The sequence below is a fragment of the Pseudopodoces humilis genome, chromosome 6 (genome assembly GCF_049639895.1).
Source record: "Pseudopodoces humilis isolate 2021_Gansu_Grassland_sample_001 chromosome 6, ASM4963989v1, whole genome shotgun sequence".
NCBI classification, from domain to species: Eukaryota; Metazoa; Chordata; class Aves; order Passeriformes; family Paridae; genus Pseudopodoces; species Pseudopodoces humilis.
In genome coordinates, this window is record NC_142205.1 from 56,622,300 (window position 1) to 56,641,554 (window position 19,255).

The 19,255-nt window shown below is 37.1% G+C and overlaps 1 protein-coding gene across 1 annotated transcript in view; it reads left to right on the forward strand.

Moving 5' to 3' along the window:
* The window catches only part of HHIP (hedgehog interacting protein), a 69,135-nt gene extending 52,872 nt beyond the window's left edge, over positions 1 to 16,263 (forward strand). Inside the window, exons 9-13 of the mRNA XM_005525607.3 lie at positions 653 to 776; positions 1,137 to 1,267; positions 1,858 to 1,939; positions 12,552 to 12,700; positions 15,036 to 16,263. Of these exons, the coding sequence (XP_005525664.2) occupies positions 653 to 776; positions 1,137 to 1,267; positions 1,858 to 1,939; positions 12,552 to 12,700; positions 15,036 to 15,229 (680 nt within the window). The 3' untranslated portion in view covers positions 15,230 to 16,263. The remainder of the gene's footprint in view (positions 1 to 652; positions 777 to 1,136; positions 1,268 to 1,857; positions 1,940 to 12,551; positions 12,701 to 15,035) is intronic.
* Positions 16,264 to 19,255: the final 2,992 nt, after the last annotated feature.

A 19,255-nucleotide genomic window follows, 5' to 3' on the forward strand; every position in this document is an offset into this window, starting at 1 on the left:
CTGAAACTTCCTTGAAGAATTGTTTGATAGGACTAAACTCTGTGGTTTTGTGAAATAAAAAAGGGAAAAAACATGTAGTAGTTGCAACTACTACAGCAGCATAAAATAAATTACCATGAGAAGATACAGCCAGTAATAGTAGTGTTTTGTGGGATATAACACACATACCATGTTTAAAACTGTGATTAGGAAAGTTTCTCAAACCACTGAAAGGATCTCAAAACTAATTCTACTGAAAATCACTGGAATTTCTGCATTGGACTCTACAGTGAATGGGGGTTATTTTGTTCCTTAAGTTTAGGAGATCCAGTCTGCAGACTGGATTGACATGTAGAAATTAATAGCAGTAATCTCATGGATTTCAATGGAAATAATAAGCATAATCTTTATGTAGTTTTATTCTCCCAGCTTGTGCACATGGAAGAAAGCAATAATAGTCTCTCCTTCTGAAATCTCTAATGGATTGTTTCACAAACAGACTTTGTTGTAATTTTCTGATTTTCTTTTTAACGTCTCATTTTTGGCAGCACATCTTGAATTCTGAGGAGTATCTAAATGGAATTAATCTCTTTTCTTGAAGCAGTAAGATTTTCCTAAATGTTCATCAATGTGAAAATGCATATGATCTAATGCTATGGTAGTTCCTTTTCAGAGAGTGAGCCCTCACTTCTAGAATTCAAACCGTTTAGCAGTGGGTCCCTGGTTGGTGGATTTGTGTATCGGGGCTGCCAGTCGGAGAGGCTCTATGGAAGTTATGTGTTTGGAGACCGCAATGGGTAGGTTTTGTACAGACTCACTCTTAAAAATGCATGTGAAGTGTATTTAGTCACCCAGCTGCCTGTAAAAAGCCACACCAACAGTCTTGTGTATTGTGTCACTTTGCCAGTTTAGCAGTGTGGTAATGCAGATTAGATTCTAGATCTGGGAATAAAATAGCACAGCATTCTAATGAATGGTGACATACAGACAAACCTAATCCTTGGAAAAAAAGTACAGGAAGTCTTAAGACAAGGAGCTGCACAGATGTATCCATGAAGCTACTTGCAGCGAGTGTTTACTTATTTATCTGGACAATGAAAACTCTCTGCTCAAAATGTAATATAACTTTTCTTTTTTTTATGTGTTTTTGAATGTAGAAATTTTTTAACACTGCAACAGAGTCCTGCAACCAAACAGTGGCAAGAGAAACCCCTCTGTCTTGGCAACACCGGCTCATGTAGAGGTTTCTTTTCAGGCCCTGTCTTGGGATTTGGAGAAGATGAATTAGGTAAATACTAAAAGAATTGTTCTTAAATTAAAGAGGCTTATCAGTAATTCCTGCTGAATTGTTCATAACTATAGTAAATGTTTAAAAAGAAGGCTGTCTTTGACAAAGCTGTCTACACTGCTCTCAGCTATACCTCAGAAGCCATGTAGGAAGAATTGAGAAGAGAATGTGCTGCTGGAAGGGGCAAAAGTCCTTAGTGTGTACTCACATGCTGTGAACTGTGGCACTCACTATGACACAATGTCTAAAATACTTGCTTTTATTTCCAGCATTACAGAATTAAGGGGCAAAGATATTGCTTGAGCAGACTTACCCCTCTTCTCCTTTCCACACCAATTTAATTTTGTTAAGCAATTTTATACTACATGGAAAAAAAAACCTCTTATGATAGAATATTTTTCACATTTTAGCATCAATTTGGGGAAAGTACTTATATAAATTTTCAATTAGCAAATGATTCTGTTGTATATTTCAGTGTTTCTTCTGAACTTTTTTTAATCTCATTTTGCAAATACAACCAGCTCACAAAAGTCTTGTATTTAACATCTTAGGAAAGGAGAAGTAATTTTTGGCACTGTTTTCCCTAACAGGTGAGATTTACATATTATCAAGCAGTAAAAGTATGACACAGCCTCACAGTGGAAAACTCTACAAGATTGTTGACCCAAAAAGGTGAGTACTGCACTTCTCTTTGGGATCAGCCTTTCCTTCAGTAGGTTAAAAACCAGAAGGTAACTGCAGTTCTCTTCATGTGGCTGAATTATGCAATACTGACATTCAATAAAAAGGAAAATTCTCTATGCAGGGGGCTCCCTAAAAGTAAATATTCCAGCAGAAGCAAGCAGAATAGATTCACTGTCTCATAGGAAGTGAATGTCATAACAACAGAGGGGTAACCAGCACTAACTTCTGGGAATTTTTACAGGTTGACATTGTGCTGAAAGCTGCCCACTTTCCCACCTCGATGTATATTTTTAACATGTTTTCATAGAGAAGTAGACTTACTTAATGTGGGACCATATGGACTGGTAAAAGATGCTTCTGGTAGTTCTGAAGCCAAATGATTTGTAAGTACAACAAAAAGTTTTGCAGCATCAGTGGAAGGCAGATGCTGGAATTCTCCTCAGTGCTGCTGCTTCCTCACCTGCTGCTGTGGTGGGACAGTGCACAACAGCAGCTGGCTCCAAAAATCAGCACTGTGTGACAGTACCTGCTCTGTGTACTAAAAAGCAAATCCAGAAAATAACTTGGCAGTCCTAGCCAGTGTCAGTTTGGCCATAAGTAAGCTGTAAGGTACTCTAAGGTTCAGTCTTTCCCAAACATTTCTTCTGTTGTACAGGAGATACCACCAATGGACAATAATAGAGAGGACTCAGTTCTCAGAGGGTGTGAGTTGTCACTGCTTACTAGTTTTCAACATCCTTCCATACCCCTTCCATCACCTGTCTCTCCCTTGGAGCACCAAGGAGGAAAATCCTCTGTCCTTGGACTCTGTGCCAGAAATACAAGAAATTCTTTAACAGTTCTTAAAGAACTGCTTCCAAAGCTTATAAATCCCACTCAAGTGATTTATAAGACATGGAATTGATAGGACTGTTCTAATAAATTAGACTAATTTACCATTTGTAAAATGAGGACAAATGAAAATTATCAAACCAAAGTTCCTCAAGACATGATCTGTGCAGAGCAGCTGGAGGTATGAAAATATTAAGGAATCTGGAAGGACTGCAAAGAACCAGTTTCCAGTATGACTCAGGGGCCCCAGCAGCAATAAGAGCTGATGACTAGCAGAGAGATACTCACTTTAGCTGGGGGAATACCATGTTCTTCATGATGGATCTTGCTGCTCTATCAGACCAAGTTGTGACATGTAAAAGTAGCACATCCATCCTGCAAAAGTATCAGAAGTCAACACAAAATGAGACAGCCAACAGAAATGAAGTTTCTTGTATAATTACTTTGACCCCATCATACCCTACAAAAGGAGCTGCCTATTTGTTCAGCATCTACTTCAGCATGTTCCTCCACGAGTATCAGATACAGTCAAACTTCTATTTTTGGCTTTGCTGTTAAGGGAGGAATTTATGTTCTTGTCAAACAAAAATTCTAAACATTGTTAGTGGGATAACAAGGGAATACAACAAGAAAATCATGACATTGGATGCACACTGTACTATAAGTTACAGTAGAATTTCAGTGGTAGCAGAGTTTTAGTGTTTTATAATTGTACTATCCCAAAACTACAGCAAATAGCTCGTAAGCAGATGTTACTGCAGGTTGGAGCAGTCTGTCAGTCAAGGTTATTATGTATGTTTTATTTATGCTTTCTGGTATTGAAAACATTTTTTTAGAACAAAACTTGCCATTCTTCCTGGGATTGTTTAGTCTGTTGGTGTATGGTTTTAAGTGAATTTTACACCCTAAATCCACTATTAGTATCTAATTACATGGGGCTGCCTTGTTTGACCTCAGGTTTTTGTTCTTGTTACCTCTTCCAGTAGGGTGGTCTTCAGCTGACATACCTGAAAGGCCAGACCTCCCATTGCTGCCTCACGGTTGGCTGTTCTCATGCATGGAAAAGGGTCAAGACTGTGTTTGGTTACTGGTGAAAGTAACCAGAAAACTATAAAATACTTTTGTAAATTGGCACACTGTTGAAATTAAACAGACTGTGGCAAAGGGATATAGTTTTTGGTAACACTTCTCAGAAACATGGGATAATTTTCATTCAGGCAAAGTTTTGAGTTTTCTTGTTTTTCAGTCTCACACCATTGCAGCTTTTAAGGGAAGGATAATGAGTGACTTCCACAATAGCACACTGCAGATGTATTTACCCTTCCATGCTAAGTTCATACCACCCATGTAAACAACTTAAAAATTCCATGGCTTTGACAAATGCTTATGTGAAGTTTTAGTAACAAAATATTGTTATTTACAAGATAATAACATTCTTTTCCATGTTAATAGTTTGTTCCTTTTCCTTGTGGTGTGCACCATACCAATACAATGAATATTCACATAAACCCTACCACACTAAGCTTTGTAGAACACAAAGTAAAGATGCTACAGGTGAACTACGAGTAGCAGGTAAAAATAAAATCATGAAACTATTGATTTGTCATATCTTAGAAATTCATTACTCATTAAAAAACCCCTGTGAGAGGTGGCCCCTGGAGGACCTGTTAAGGTCTAAAGAGGTCTCTAAGGTCTCTAAAGAGAATCTTCTATGCCTGAGGCAGCGTAGAAAAACAAAATTATCATACCTTGCAGAAGCCCCTTGCTGGAAATTAACAATTCCATGCAAACCCATCCTTCTTCTTTTAGTGGTCATTTGTAAGCTGCTGCAAGCTTACAAAACTATTCTTTCATTTTAAAAAATACACATTATATGAAGGTGAAGGATTTTATTTCTTTTGATCTTTTCAGAATCATAGAAACATTAAGGTTGGAAAATACCTCTAAGATCATCAAGTCCAACCTTTGACAGATCACCACCTTGTCAACTAAACCAGAGCGCTGAGTGCCATGTCCAGGTGTTTCTTGAGCACCTCCAGGGATGGTGATTCCACCACTTCCTTGGGAAGTCCATTCTAATGCTTAAAAACCCTTTCAGTGAAAAAATACTTCCTGATGTCCAACCTGAACTTTCCCTGGCTCAGCCTGAGGCCACGTCCTTTCGTCCTGTAGAAAAGCACTGCATAATCAAACATAACCATGACTCCTATTTTTCTTGTCTCAAATATGGCTTAAGACAGAAATCTATTACTTGGATATAGAAAAAAATCAAATTAAGTGGGCAGGTTAAAACATTAGGTGATCAGAAGATGAGGGCAATCCAGAGAACTCTTTGGATTGGTCTTCAATGCTCAGCAATGGGAAAGTCCCATCCTAAAACAATCCTTCAAGTGTAACAGAAATGAGGTGTTAAACTGAGGTGATACATGACAAATTGATGAACATGATCAACACAGAAGTTCTGAATCCCACAATTATCAAAGCAGTTTGAAATACAGAATTCCAGGGACCACAGCAAAACTTTTGTTTGGTTCTTCCAAATACTTTGTATCAATAACTAAATAGACTCCCACTGAAAGCATGGAGAGAAACAATCCTTCTCTTTGTAAAAAGGTTGTTACAATGATACATTAGTGCCTGAGAGCTCACAGACAGTGACATGATTAAAAAAAAAGCCCTAAGTATGTGAAGTGCTGCAAAATATAAGTATTCTACATATTACCAAAAATCCCATAGAGAAATGAGTATAGCCAATGGCATCTTTAGCTTTGAGGATGGAGGACATGTGAGAAACATTAAAAATTACAAGCACATAAACCTAACACTGAGCACATTAGTTAAACTGGCAGTTAAGAAGTTCTTAAGTTAAAACTGTCTCTGAAAAATTTATCCATTGTTTGATGATTATTTAAAAAAAACCCGTTACCACTACTTTCCAGGGATTGGAACTAGTGAGAAAATAAAGGGAGAAATACTTATGTTCTTCACAGCTAAAATGTAGGGCTAGCCAGACATCCTGAAGGTCAATGCAAATACTAAGATTTTATAAATTGTTTTTGTGGCCAAAAACCAAAACATTTTTATTTTCTAGTTTTCTACTTTGTTTCATAACTTTTCTGTCATGTTTTCTGTTTCTAAAAATACACAATAATATCAATCACAAAAGTATTGATGAATTGAAAAGAAAAAACAACCGAGTAAGCAGTGCTGTAGAAAATGTATAGAAGTCAAAAGATTCCAGTTAGTTGACAACAGAGAAAATAGGAGAAAAAAACATTAGAAAAGGAAAAGTAATCATTTTTCTAGCATGATGAGAGGAGAAAACCAGGTGTGAAAATGGATATTTAAATAAGTAAGATCTGTTGATAGGTCCACACAGTCTGTAATTTAAACATTATAACTAGGCCAAAAAGTAAGAAAATAAACTTTGGGTGTTGGAAAAACAGCCATAAAGAGGCTTTGTAAGTCTTCTTTTAGAGTGCTTATAATATGATCACTTTAATTTCTAAGGAAATTACAGATAAAAGGAAAGATACCCAGAGAAGAGTCTGGAAATGACAGACAATGCGAAAGCTTTCCTTTTAAAAGATGTGCTGTGAAGATTTAAGCGTGAATCTTTAAGAGTTTGCCACCATCCATACAGTGATTCCAAAGGGCATGAGTAATTGTTCTGAGCAGGATGGCTCTCTGAAGCCAGCAGGTGATTTTTATGGAAGAGGGCAGAGCCTCATTAAGTGTTCCGGCACACAGAAGAAGATTTCCTCTTCCTCTCCTTGTAACACCTTATAGATCTGGATTTCAATGTGTTTCATATCAACAGCCGGAATAGCTGCTTCCCCTTGGATTGAAACTTGAACTTGATTCAAACCATCTCACTCCTCTTTCATGCCCCTCCAGAGTATATAATTCCACTTATCATCCTTTCCATCATCACCTTCCGGGATTTCCGCTGTCGGAGAGCATTTCCAAACAGACTGATTTCAGACACGAAGGGACAGTATCTAGGTCATACCTCATTTTGACGCTGTTCAGGCTCTTTAGAAAACCATTAGTGATTTGATTTTTTTAATATGAGTCAGGAGTGTTTGGTGGTATGACAGAAGAAAAGTATTTATGAAAGTGAAGCTCTGTTTGAGACTTTAATTCCTGTGGAAATGGAAACACACAATTTTAAAGTAATCTGCATCAATATACTCAGTTCTGATGGGTTGTAGATAAACTCCAAAGCTCCTACTGGAAACTCTGTAGAAGGAGCCAATTTTGTTGGTGAATGCCCTCACCAACCCAGGTGGGCCATATGATTTCTTTCTGTTCAGAAAGTTACTATCCCTTAGTCATTTGGGGGAATGGAAAGCCAGAATTAATGTCTAATTTTGTTTAGTTTAGCCGGAGCATGCAAAATTCTTATCTCATTTACCTACCCACATGTAGTTACTATTCCCACGAGAGACACTAAAGAGAAATTAGAGCTTTTTGCAAATACCAGTCTAGAGAGTTTCACTTTACAGAAGCACTTCACAAAAACTCCTTTGTAACCACGATGGAAAAACCTAAGGATTTTTTTCAATCACATCACAGCTCACTGACTGTAAAAGTTTTTGTTTTGGTTTCATATTTTTTTCTCCCTTTTCTTAAAGTCTTTCTAGCATTGGCTATTAAGGAGTTCTCACTTTTTATCACTTTATAAGGAAAAAAACAGCTCAGTTTATCTTTTGCTTATTTTCTGGAGCCTGTAGGAAGCCTCTGCCATCCTAAAGAAAGTCACACATAATAGAGCAGCTTTAGCCCAGTAAGCCAGTCGTTCCCAATTCATCAGTCAAAGTGTTATGCAAGTGGCCCCCTAAATTGATAAATTCCCACAGTGCCTGTTGACCCAGCTGCCAAGTGCTCATGCAGCAGGTGTTGTTTTCATGACCACCCTGACAGTAATACAAACTGTTTAGCAGTTGCATTGACCTCTTAGCTATTAACATTGATACAGGCTTCACTAGGGACTAGTTTTCAAACATGACAGAATTTCTTAAGACTAGAGGTCATGAACAAGTATACCATATAAGAATAAATTTGATATGCTGCTGAGTTTAAATCTTAAAAGCCGTGAGTTTTTTCCACATTATTCCCATGTAGTAAATCTGGAGACAAGTAACGAGCTTTTGGCATCTCTCCCAGGACTGAAGGTATACTTTTTTAATTTTAGAAGCTGTACCTGAAGAGATGCTATATTTATTCTATGACAAGTAGTAAATTTAGGTTATGACAAGGAGTGAAACAAAATTTTTTTTTCTTGACATGTTCCCTTATAAAGGAAAAAACCTCAACAACTAATGCACAAATGTTAGTGACATACTTAAGTGTATCTTTTATATATATTTATATAGATACAAATATAGTATATGTAAATATACATATATACATATATATACACAAATATATATATATATAGAATATATATTTCCAATACCTAAATATTATGTGCAGAAAGCTGAAGCATAACATTCCATTTATTTTGTGTCAGGATTTCTACAGCAACATCTCTTGTTTGAATCTGAACATCCAGGAATTTTGTCTGCCTTTTTTTTTTCCCCCTCACTTTAGTAGGGAAGTAGAAATTTTTGATATTGTGTCAAACTCCTGGTTGAGGAATTGTTTTCTCTTCAGTACCATTATTTTACTGCTGAGTTTGGCCCTCCATTTGTGTTGATTTATGCATGTCCGAGTTACAGATAGCACATACAGCAACTAAATCTCTCTATGTGTTTAGTGGAGCTGCAAAGAGATGCCATAAAGAAAGCATGAAGTCCTGAGCTATGCCAGGATGAGTTTTAATCTATTAAAGCATGTTGGACTTTTATATGCCTCTAAACAGTAGAGGTTGCTTTCTTCTACTAGCTATGGTAAGGCAGCAAAAATTATTTTACGCATTGCACAGTCAAGAATTCCCAGCTCACTGCACACGTCAGCAAAGGGATCCAGCGAGGCCCCAGCCCCCAGTACAACTTTTCCTCCATGTTCCATACATTTAAAGTTGTTATACAGTTTCATGAAAGCCTGTTTTAACAAGCAAGATATACTGTACTGTACTGTATATATGAACAGCTCTTTAAGATAACTAGAATTGTACGGACCATATAAATAGTCATTATCAGCTACATTTTTGGCTGACTCTCTGCGAACCAAATAGTGCTTACTGTAAGAGCAATCAAGCTGTACTCTTTAGAGTTTTATAGATTGAGGGATACAAGGAAAAAAGTTTCCTCCAGCCCAGAGTGTGGCTCCATCTATTCCCCTCCATTTTCCATGTCAGGAGACACAGCGAAGCACTGGTTATATAAACAAAGTCATGGTCCTGTCTAAGTGCGGGAGAGATCAACTCCCAACAGTCAGTTTCAGGTTATCTTTGTGAGAGTCACTTCAACTTGTGCTGAGCCTGAAGATTTCCACTCCTTCCACGCCCTAAGAATGCAAAGTATGAGCACTGTGGGGCAGAGGCTTTCTCTCAATACGTGTTGGTCCCAGAGCAGTGCTCGAATCCTGAGAAAGAAGTGTGGCTTTTCCCAGAGCACAGCTAAGGAAAACCGGCGGTTCTCACACGCGAGGATTCCGCTACAGCTGCATTTGTATTCCTCTTCTCCTAAGGAACTCTGCCAACCAAAATTTTTTCCATCTTTGTTGCTACTCCACCCCACCATTAATAAATATTATCCAAGGCTGATGAGTGCAAGTTCTTGATTGATGGTAGAATAAAAGGCAAGGTTATATTCACAAGTACTGAGAGTGGCAGAAAACTTTAAATCATAAAAGTGACCAGCCATGCTCAGCTGGATACAAAGAAGTGTGACTTCTGCCTTCCTAATTGCATACAAAGAGATATATTATAGCACTATCATAGACAAATACTTCACATCTATGAATAAAATAAATCATTATCTTCCCAAATAAAATACCTTTGTGACTTACGAGGTCATTCTTTGCTGAAGATATGGCACTGGAGCTCTTTTCCAAGAGATGCTCCAGGAGCCTGAGGTTATGCTTCCTGCTAAACACTGTACTGTACTTGTGTTTGAGCAAGAGAAAGACAAGTCTCCCATTTAAAGTAACTTGAAATTAATTAGCTTTAAATAATGAGATAGATGGATAGATGGATAGATGGATAGATGGATGGATGGATAGATGGATGGATGGATAGGTAGATAGATAGATAGATAGATAGATAGATAGATAGATAGATAGATAGATAGATAGATAGATAGATAGATAGATAGATAGAAAGAAAATGTTGCATCCTATGCAGTTGGCTATACAGAAATAATTTCAAATGTAGATTTTTTTTTTCCAGATGTAGGACTTAGAAGACAGATCTTTTTACTTTACATCTGAACAAGTCTCCACTGAAAATCATATTATTTTCTAGAACCATTTCCAAAACAGCATTGCATGTGAATATTGCTTATGATTTTTTAAGTGTAGGAACTTTCTTAACCAGATCATATGTAATACACTCATTGCTCATTACAGAACTGGAATTCCTTTTACAGGTGAAAAAAATAATGTGTTCTACTTAAAAGACAGCTGTGGAAATATGTAAACAGTGAAACTGAAAGGGTTTCAAATATGCTGCACCAAAGGTGTCAAAACATGTTTTGAAGCCCTTAAATAATACAGGACCTTCAGTCTGATTCTCAGAAATGCTTTGGAAATCAGGGGTTGATGCTACGCTAAAGAAGCATCTACACATTCCTTCTGTCCTTAACATCTTTGGGGAACCAGTTCTTGTGTGTGGATGTTTAAATAATCATGGTAGTAATTAAGACTGGGCAGAGAAAGTGCTATGCTGAAACAAACCTCTGGGCCTGTACTGTATCACTCAGTTTCAAGGAAAATGCAAGAAACCCTGTAGTGGACCATTAACAAGATGCATGCCAAAATGGGAGGGGGAAATGTAAGCCCAGTCAGCTAATGAGGAACTAAGGTATGAATGCTTATCTTTTAAAAAAAATATTTTTACCCTATCTAATATTACTTTGAATGGTCTCATTCTGCACAAAAACTTAAAATCCTAGCAGAACATGGGCTTCGGATATCTTTTGATATCTCAGTAGCCATGAGTTCAGCTAGTAACTTGTATTTTCTTTAGCTTATTTTTTTTTTTCCCTGATGTTTCTTCTGATGTTGAAATGGGAGATAAACAAGAATGCCAAATTTTTCTCCTCTTTTTCTTCTGTCACCATTTTCCACACCTCCGTCATACCCATTCTTTCTCAGAACCCAAAAACTATCCTTTCCTCTTGCACAGGAGTGTCAGTCTGGGAATGTAATATGTGACGGAGTAATCCATGCACAAGCTGCTACTCCAGCTGTTTGCATATATTTGGGGTGGTAATACTGATGTCAGTATAATGAACAATGTTTTATTCTATTCTATTCATTTAATTTCATTTCATTTCATTTCATTTCATAGAATTTCATAGAATTTCGTAGAATTTCATAGAATTTTGTTTTGGTTTGTTTGGATTCTAGCTGGACTCTTAGACAAGGTTTCTCTAAGCTCTCCACAAAACTGTTAGAATTTTTTCCTTGCTCATTTCAAGCTTAGTATGTATGGTAGTAGTTAAGACAATTTTCTTGGGAATGAGTAATTTTGTATTTGCCACTAATTAACTTAATTTTCCATGATGCTCCTATTCAATTACTTGATTAGATCACTTGGGAGATCATGACATTCTTTTCCAAACTTGTACCTGTGCAACTAACCTACAGCAGAGATAAAACATGGTACCTCTACTGGGAACCTGTAGCCTTCAGATGATTCTATCATCCTAACCAAAACATCCGGTGTCAGAAATTTTTTAAGTCATCTGAACTAGAATTTCCTTCATGCATACATTCCACAAAATCACCTGATGAGTTTAGAAGGCACCTCTGGAGGGCACCTGGTCCAACCCCCCTGCTCAAACAGGGACTCCCACAGCCAATTTCCCAGGACCATATCCAGACAACTTCTGGGTATCTCCAGTGATGGAGACTCCACAACTCTCTGAGCAACCTGTGCTAGTGCTTGGTCACTCTCAGAGTGAAAAAGTCTTTTCTGATGCTCAGGTGCTTTAAGAAGCATCCAGAATGCACAATCCAAGTATCATTCCATGGATATGATGGAATATCATCATATTAATAAATAAAAATAAAAATAAAAATAAAAGTAAAAATAAAAATAAAAATAAAAATAAAAATAAAAATAATAAAAATAAAAATAAAAATAAAAATAAAGATAAAAAAAAAGCTGGCAGTTTAAAACTGAATTTGTAGACAGAGGAAACACTTCTGCAAAATTATTACAAGTCATAATGCGTGACATAAAACTTGTTCAGGTTACTCTTTCCCCTTTCTTAGAGGAAATCTAGACCAGCTAGAAATGCAAACAAAAAACACCATTAGATGCTGCCTGCGATAAACTGGCAGCTTTATGAAGATAAACCTTCAGCAAGCTGGTTTTGGCAGATTCATGCTTCAAGTATTCTCAAGGACTATTGCTTAATATTGTGGAAGATCTCTGAAGGCAGTGACATGAAATAATAGCAAATTGCACTGTATTTTTCTGCACTGTAGCATATCATCTCTGGGCTTACTGCTTTTTCTGAGGAAAAAAGAAATCTTATGATTTCTCCCACCGATAATACTACAGCAGAGAATTAGGCCTTCAATAAAAAAATCAGAATTTTTCTTCTTGATCCCAACTTTTAACTCTTTGCTTGGTTTGTATGGTTTAATTCAGGCCTTTAGTCCCTGAAGAATGCAAAAGAACAGCTCAGCCTGCACAGATACTGACATCTGAATGCTCAAGGCATTGTCGGAACGGGCACTGCACTCCCACAGGAAAATGCTGCTGTAATCAAGGCTGGGAAGGAGAGTTCTGCAGAACTGGTTTGTATACAGATTCATAGCAACAAGTGAAAAAAGCAGTGACGTGTCATAATTGGCTTTTAATTATTTGCTCAGAGAAATTTCCAGTATATATTGACCAACATATTGGCCTTCAGTTCTAAGACATTAGAAAATACTGATTTCATGAGCTGCAGGAGAACAATAAGTCTTTAGATGAATTCAACTGCTAAAACATCTAATGCATTGTGAGGCAGTGCAGAATGCAATTGACAGCATAAACATGACAACAGTGTTCTTTTTTTTTCCACCAGGATTTTCAAATGAAAGGAGATGCAGTCAATACATGTCCTTCCACTTGCAGTATTATCGCTGTCAGTGTCAAAGAGAGGTGACTTGTCAGGAAAGATGGTAGATCAGAACTGCAGGTCCCCATTGCATCTTTCGCACTTCACTAATTTAATGCAGATTTTTTAGTTTTGGTACATTCTTGCTTTTGATCCTACCAAATGAAATGGCTCCAGTTTGTTAAAGAGAATTCTATGTACAACACATCACAAAACAGCTAATAATCAACGTTATTGTGATCCATTATTACAGTGATTTCATCAAGTCCTATCTTGTTGCTTTAGCTTTTAAAAGGGACTTGGAAAAGTGACTGTGATCAAACTAAGATGATGGGTGTGCCAGCCATGGGATGAGGTGAATGAGCCTGGAGTGCCACACCTGTGCCATGACTGTCTCAGAAGCTGTGGCTCTGTCTGAGCTGCGTCATTTTGGCCAGGGCAGATGTTCCAGAGCCAGCCTGGGAAGCAGGAAATGTTATGACAAAGATTTTGTTCCTCAGCATCAGCAGAGTCCTCTGACTGGGTGTATTTAGTCAGCAAGTTTGACCAGATGCCCACAAAAAGAGATGTTTAATATTGTGGCAGTAGAACTCAAAGAAATAGCAAGGACTAAGGGAAAACAAGGATCCCATGGTGGATTACGGATAATTCAGGTTGGAAAGGTACTTAGAAGGACCCTGGTGAAGCAGGGTCAGCTTTGAAATCCTTATAGGCTGGAGTGTAAATTTCAGCAACCTCCAGGTTTTTAGTGATGAGCAGGAGTGACTTTGGAATGAAATTAAATTAATTAATCACTAATAAAGTATCTTGCTGGCAAAGATTCATGAGCTGACCATCTACAACCCAGCAATGAAGGCAGGTTAGAGAAATGGATGAGGTAATGTGGCCCAATATCTCAATTGTTCTCACTTGTCAGAGCCTTCCTGCACTTAGAGATGAGGCCCATTCTACAACCTTTGTCCAAAGGGAACTTAAAAATAAATAATGCCTCCAACATGAACATAAATGGGTCTTGAATAACCTGTTTTGTTTCAAAAATCACAGCTTTATGATAGATGAATTGATGGACACAATGAGCAAGAAAGCCACAGAAAATATGTAGACTAAGGAACTTCCATCCCTGTATCCCGCACAAAAATTAATAGGGATGTTCCAAGTTGAATCTCAGGCTACTATTATAGTTTAAATAAGGACATTTACCTTATGAGGTATGAGTTTCCTTTTCATGTAGCTAAGAAACTCTTGGATAAAATCAAGAAAACCTGTGTTTCTATAGTGTATTATAAATATCCATAAATCCATATTAAAGTTCATTGCAATAGATAACATTAAGTAGCATAACACCTGCAGAAAGATATATCATATACATTATATATATCACAGTCCTGTGACTACCTCAGAAGAAAATACTTCCACAACTAAAGTTATTTATTATTAATTTTGCTGACACTGGCTACAATTTAGAACAGGAGCTATATTTGAAAAACTGAAGCAAGCTGATTAATCTAGAACTCTACTGATAAATCATCTGCTAAAGAGAGAGGAAAACTTTGAAACTTATATAACTGATAAAAAAGGTTGAAAAAATGCACTGGCTCTTTTTCCTCCAACAGGAATTCAATTTTGGTCCCAGCACTAAGTGATTCAAGAGCCAAAGGAGTGCTTTGCTTTGCTAAGTCTCATGTGTAGTGCAGAACTTTGAGTATACAAAGGAGTTTGCCTGAGAGTCCTAAATGAAACCTGAATATGGAAATTGAGCATTTCAAAAAAATCTGTTATTTGATTTTATCAGTCTTTCCTGGCTGTCATTCTCAGATAAACAAAATTACTTCTTCCCCCTAATATTCTAAAACTTAAAAAAATATGCTTTCAACACTCCTAAAATTTCACCTTTTCTACATTGTTTTTAATTTATATACTTTATCATGATAAGGTTAAAAAAGCTCTAAATGAATGTGTGCTATATAATTTTTTTTGTTGTTTGTGATGTTCTAAACAAATTAGAAAATCACTGTTTTTTTCACCCACAGCAAAATGTGACCCAGCCTGTCGACATGGAGGTGTCTGTGTAAGGCCCAATAAATGCTTATGTAAAAAAGGCTATCTGGGCCCCCAGTGTGAACAAGTGGATAGAAACATCCGAAGAGTGACAAGGGCAGGTATTCTTGATCAGATCCTAGACATGACATCTTATTTGCTGGATCTAACCAGCTATATTGTATAGTTTCTTGGGACTATTTGGAAACTCCACTTTCAACGGGCATTTGTTTCGAATCCTGTCATTTTTGAAAGACTGTTATCCTGCAACAAACACCGGTGATTTGATTTACTTTATTAATTTAAGTGTAATACCCACCACTGTGCAGAAAAATCCCTTGTATGTGTGTAAATATTCCTGCACGTCTCCACAGACGTCCCGATATCCAACACGCGCACACATACACACGCAGCCGCTATCACAAATACGGTTTTGCAGAGAGTGGAATCTTTTTTTAATATTTATTTCTTCATGAGAAATAGTTTACGAAGCAATTCCACTGTAAAACACATTTTCGTCAAAGGACTATTCCTGATGTCTTAATGGATTCTTTGACATCCCAGAAATCTCGTTCCCGTACCTATCTGATTATAGCAGTGAGAAAGCAGTTTCCAAACATCGCTGTATAAACTGCTGGACTTAATAAAATCCAGTTGTAACAGTTTCTAAGGTAAACTGAACTCCATCATGAGACAATATTTCAGAACTGCTTAATGCATTCCTATCTAGGCAATTCATTGTAAGACTGTAACCTTCACTTTCATCAATGTAACTCTATTACAGAATGTTATTTCTTTATCTAGCATAGATGCAAAAATCTGGTTATCGCAGCTTAATATCAAGATTGTTTCAAGTGTTTAAAAATTAAATTATATTCGCATATTTCAAAACCAGTCATCCTAGAAGGTCTGCTTTTTATCATATTTTTTATTTAACGATGGGCACTGGGTTCATGTTACATATTTATATTATTTTATTTTATTTTTATAATATAGAAATCACCTAGATGAGACAGCTTTACCATGTCCTGTAAAATACTAAAGTTACATTTTTCACCAACTTAATTGGAAAGACTGGGAAAGAGAGAGCAAACACACACTTCACCGTGTTGTGGATCTAATCTAGAAATGTACCTTTGTGTCATCTTGTGTTCATTTACACAGGATGAGAAAAAAAGCAGACGCCCAGCAACCATAATAAAATTACAGCATGTGTTAAAAGTGTCCATAAAGTGATTTCCACTGTAGCAGGACAATGTAGGAGGTGATACACAGGCAGACTCTGCCAATGCCACATGGAATGGGGCGTCCCGGAGCGAGAGCTCCCACAAGCGCGTGCTGCCTGTGCACAGTGTCACTTGTACAAAACCTACAGCAGTTCCTGCCAAACACAGCTCTAAATGTTCCTTGGAGAGCCAACAGTAAACCCAGTCTTTGTAAATATATCAATAAATGTGGTGTACATGCTGTAGTCAGGTTTTCTAAGGTATAAATTAATTATGTGTATCTGCAGAACTGGTGTCCTCATCTCCAGCTCTAATTGCAGTTTCTTCGTTCACTGCTTACCAACTATCAGGTTTATTTGCACTACCTGAAAACTACCTACTGCAGCTTTTACAAAATCTTGCCGAAGAAAAGAAAGCAGAGCAGCCCCAGTGTGCACATCCTGTGGTCCTTAGAAGTAGCTGCTCATGCATCAAAGATTGACAACACTTTAGCCAAACATATCTAAAAGACTTTTACCGTGTCAATCTCCAGTAGTAAAATCATCTCTCCAGGCCAGCAACATGCAGCAAATTTTCCCTTATAGAAATTTATCGGTGTTCATTTAGTGAGTATTAAATCTGAAATTACAACATATCTGATACTTGCATTTCTGTGTCTCACACATTCCAGCTCCGAGGAACAATTACATTCGCCTTCCATATATGTTTGCCTGGGTTTCGAGTGACCTCATGCCAAATGGAAATTGGTTGAGAAATCTTGGTTAAGTGCTCAGAGAACAATGGTCTGCATTAAAAAGTGCATGCATAATTTTGCACAATGTAGATTCAACTGACAGTCCATTGAAAGACATCTTGGGATTAAATGAGCATGAAGACCAAATTGCCCTCTCACCCCAGAAAAGGGTGGTCCCTTATAGTCACACGAACACTTCATTGGCTAAGCAGTGTGACCAATCTTAAAATGAACCCTGTGGTAGCATCTGTAGGTTAATAGCAGCTCTTTGTCTCCTCTGCTTTCTGCCTTTAGTCTTCCCCCTGAATTCCATCACAAAAAGTTTTACAATTAAAAAATGTCCTGACAACCATTTTTGTAAATTGACCTTAGCATCTAATCTTTCCTTATTCAACGTGGGTGACAAAAATGTGAACTTCTCATGAATGAGCCAGCTGTCTAAATCTGTCACACAGCACGGTTTTATTACACTCTTCATAATCAGCAAGGCAAGAAAGCCGCTGAAGTATTTTACTTTCAGTTTAAATATCTGACAGAGATAACATCTTTAACACTTTCTTCAATGAAATATATTTAAAAATAAACCCAACTTTTACTCCACTGTGACATGCTATTTTCAACAACCAGCTGGGAAGATGTGATAGTTCTTTTTCTCACTGCTTAATGCCTTAAAACATACCACAGATGGCACCTAAATTGAAGATTCACAATACTATATATATGCCACAGTCATGCAGAGAACAGAAAGCAATGATCTCGGAGTTTTGATCTTAATAATAAATACAATTTAGTTTACTAGGGAAATCCAAAAATAAAACTCCAGTAAGAGCTAAGAACTAAATCCAGGCCTCATTCAAATCAATGATAAAAACTCACATTGACTGTGCTGCCTCCAGAAAATCACTTTCAAAATTAAACAAAATTTAAGCAAAATTCTTCAGTTTGATTTATTTAAAAAAAAAGAAAAATCTGCTCTGAGTCATTCCATAAAAACTTCAGAACTAAGATATAATCTAAGTGAAGGTTAGGGGGAGAGGGGAGATACTTTGTGAAACTGTTTTGGTTCATTTTTAAATCATCTTTTATATTGTGTGAAAGCAGGCATCCTTCTTCATAGGAATTCCCAGTGGAAAAGAAGTATTCTCATAAAAAAAAAACCAAACCAAAAAAAGACACAAAAAATCCTAGTTGCTTATTTATCAAAAGAAAATTATACTATTAAAAAGAGTGAGCAAACCCCAGGCCTAGCCACCCAAGATGCTGATATAAAAAGGGCAACTGCAGTAATTGCCCTGAGAATTGGCATACAAAAAAAAAAAAAAAAAAAAGGGTCTGTAGAAAGCCTGTTGCCAGTTAGGTCATTCTGCAGCCATTCTCACACAACCTCCAAGAGTGTCCCAGAATAAAACTGAGCTTATAAATGAAACTAGATAAATGAGGCAATTAGATAAGGGCCTCCAGAAGGGATTTTATGTATGTGTTTGAGTTGTCTCTGTCTCTGTGTGTCTCTCTCCTAATCTTTTATTCCATTCATTTCTTCCTTTATTCGGAGATACTGCCTCTCTGTTCCCAACACATTGTACATTTCAAGCATTCTTTCAGCCTTTCTGCTGCTAAAGGAGAACAAATGTACCTGTTGCAAGAAACATGACTCTCCCTGATGCCTGCTAGTGTTAAACCCCTGCTTCATTATTTTGGGACAGAAAACTCATCTCTCTCTTTTTAAGTGCTGCTGATCAGAAAGAAGGCGTATTATTGGAATATAAGGAGAAACATCTTTACTCCATAGATAAAAAGATGTTATGCAAAATCAGCTCCAAATTGTTTCACTCCATTTCAGAAAAACAGTAAACTCATTTTTCTGCTGTGCCCAATAAGAAATACTAACTCAAAGCCTCCCCCTCTGGGAATAAATTTCTTCTCTTAACAGACAGGGACACAGATCCAAACCCTTTTTACCTTTAAGTCCTCGCACTTTATTCTATTTCATTTTAAACGAAGTGGAAGTCAGGTATAAATAAGAATATAAATTCTGTATCACTGGTATGACACCTCTGTGTATCTATCTCCCTCTTTCACTCACTTGTCCATATTTGGTTTTGCAGCTCCTTCCTTTCTAGACCCACAGCAAACATCAGAAATCCCTGGTTGCTGCAGGGGCTTATTATTTTTGAAAGTGCCTGACAAATGTGTGCATCAAAATCTTCCAAGCAGGCTGAGGCTTTTATCTTTTGGTCATTCCACAGAATTTTGT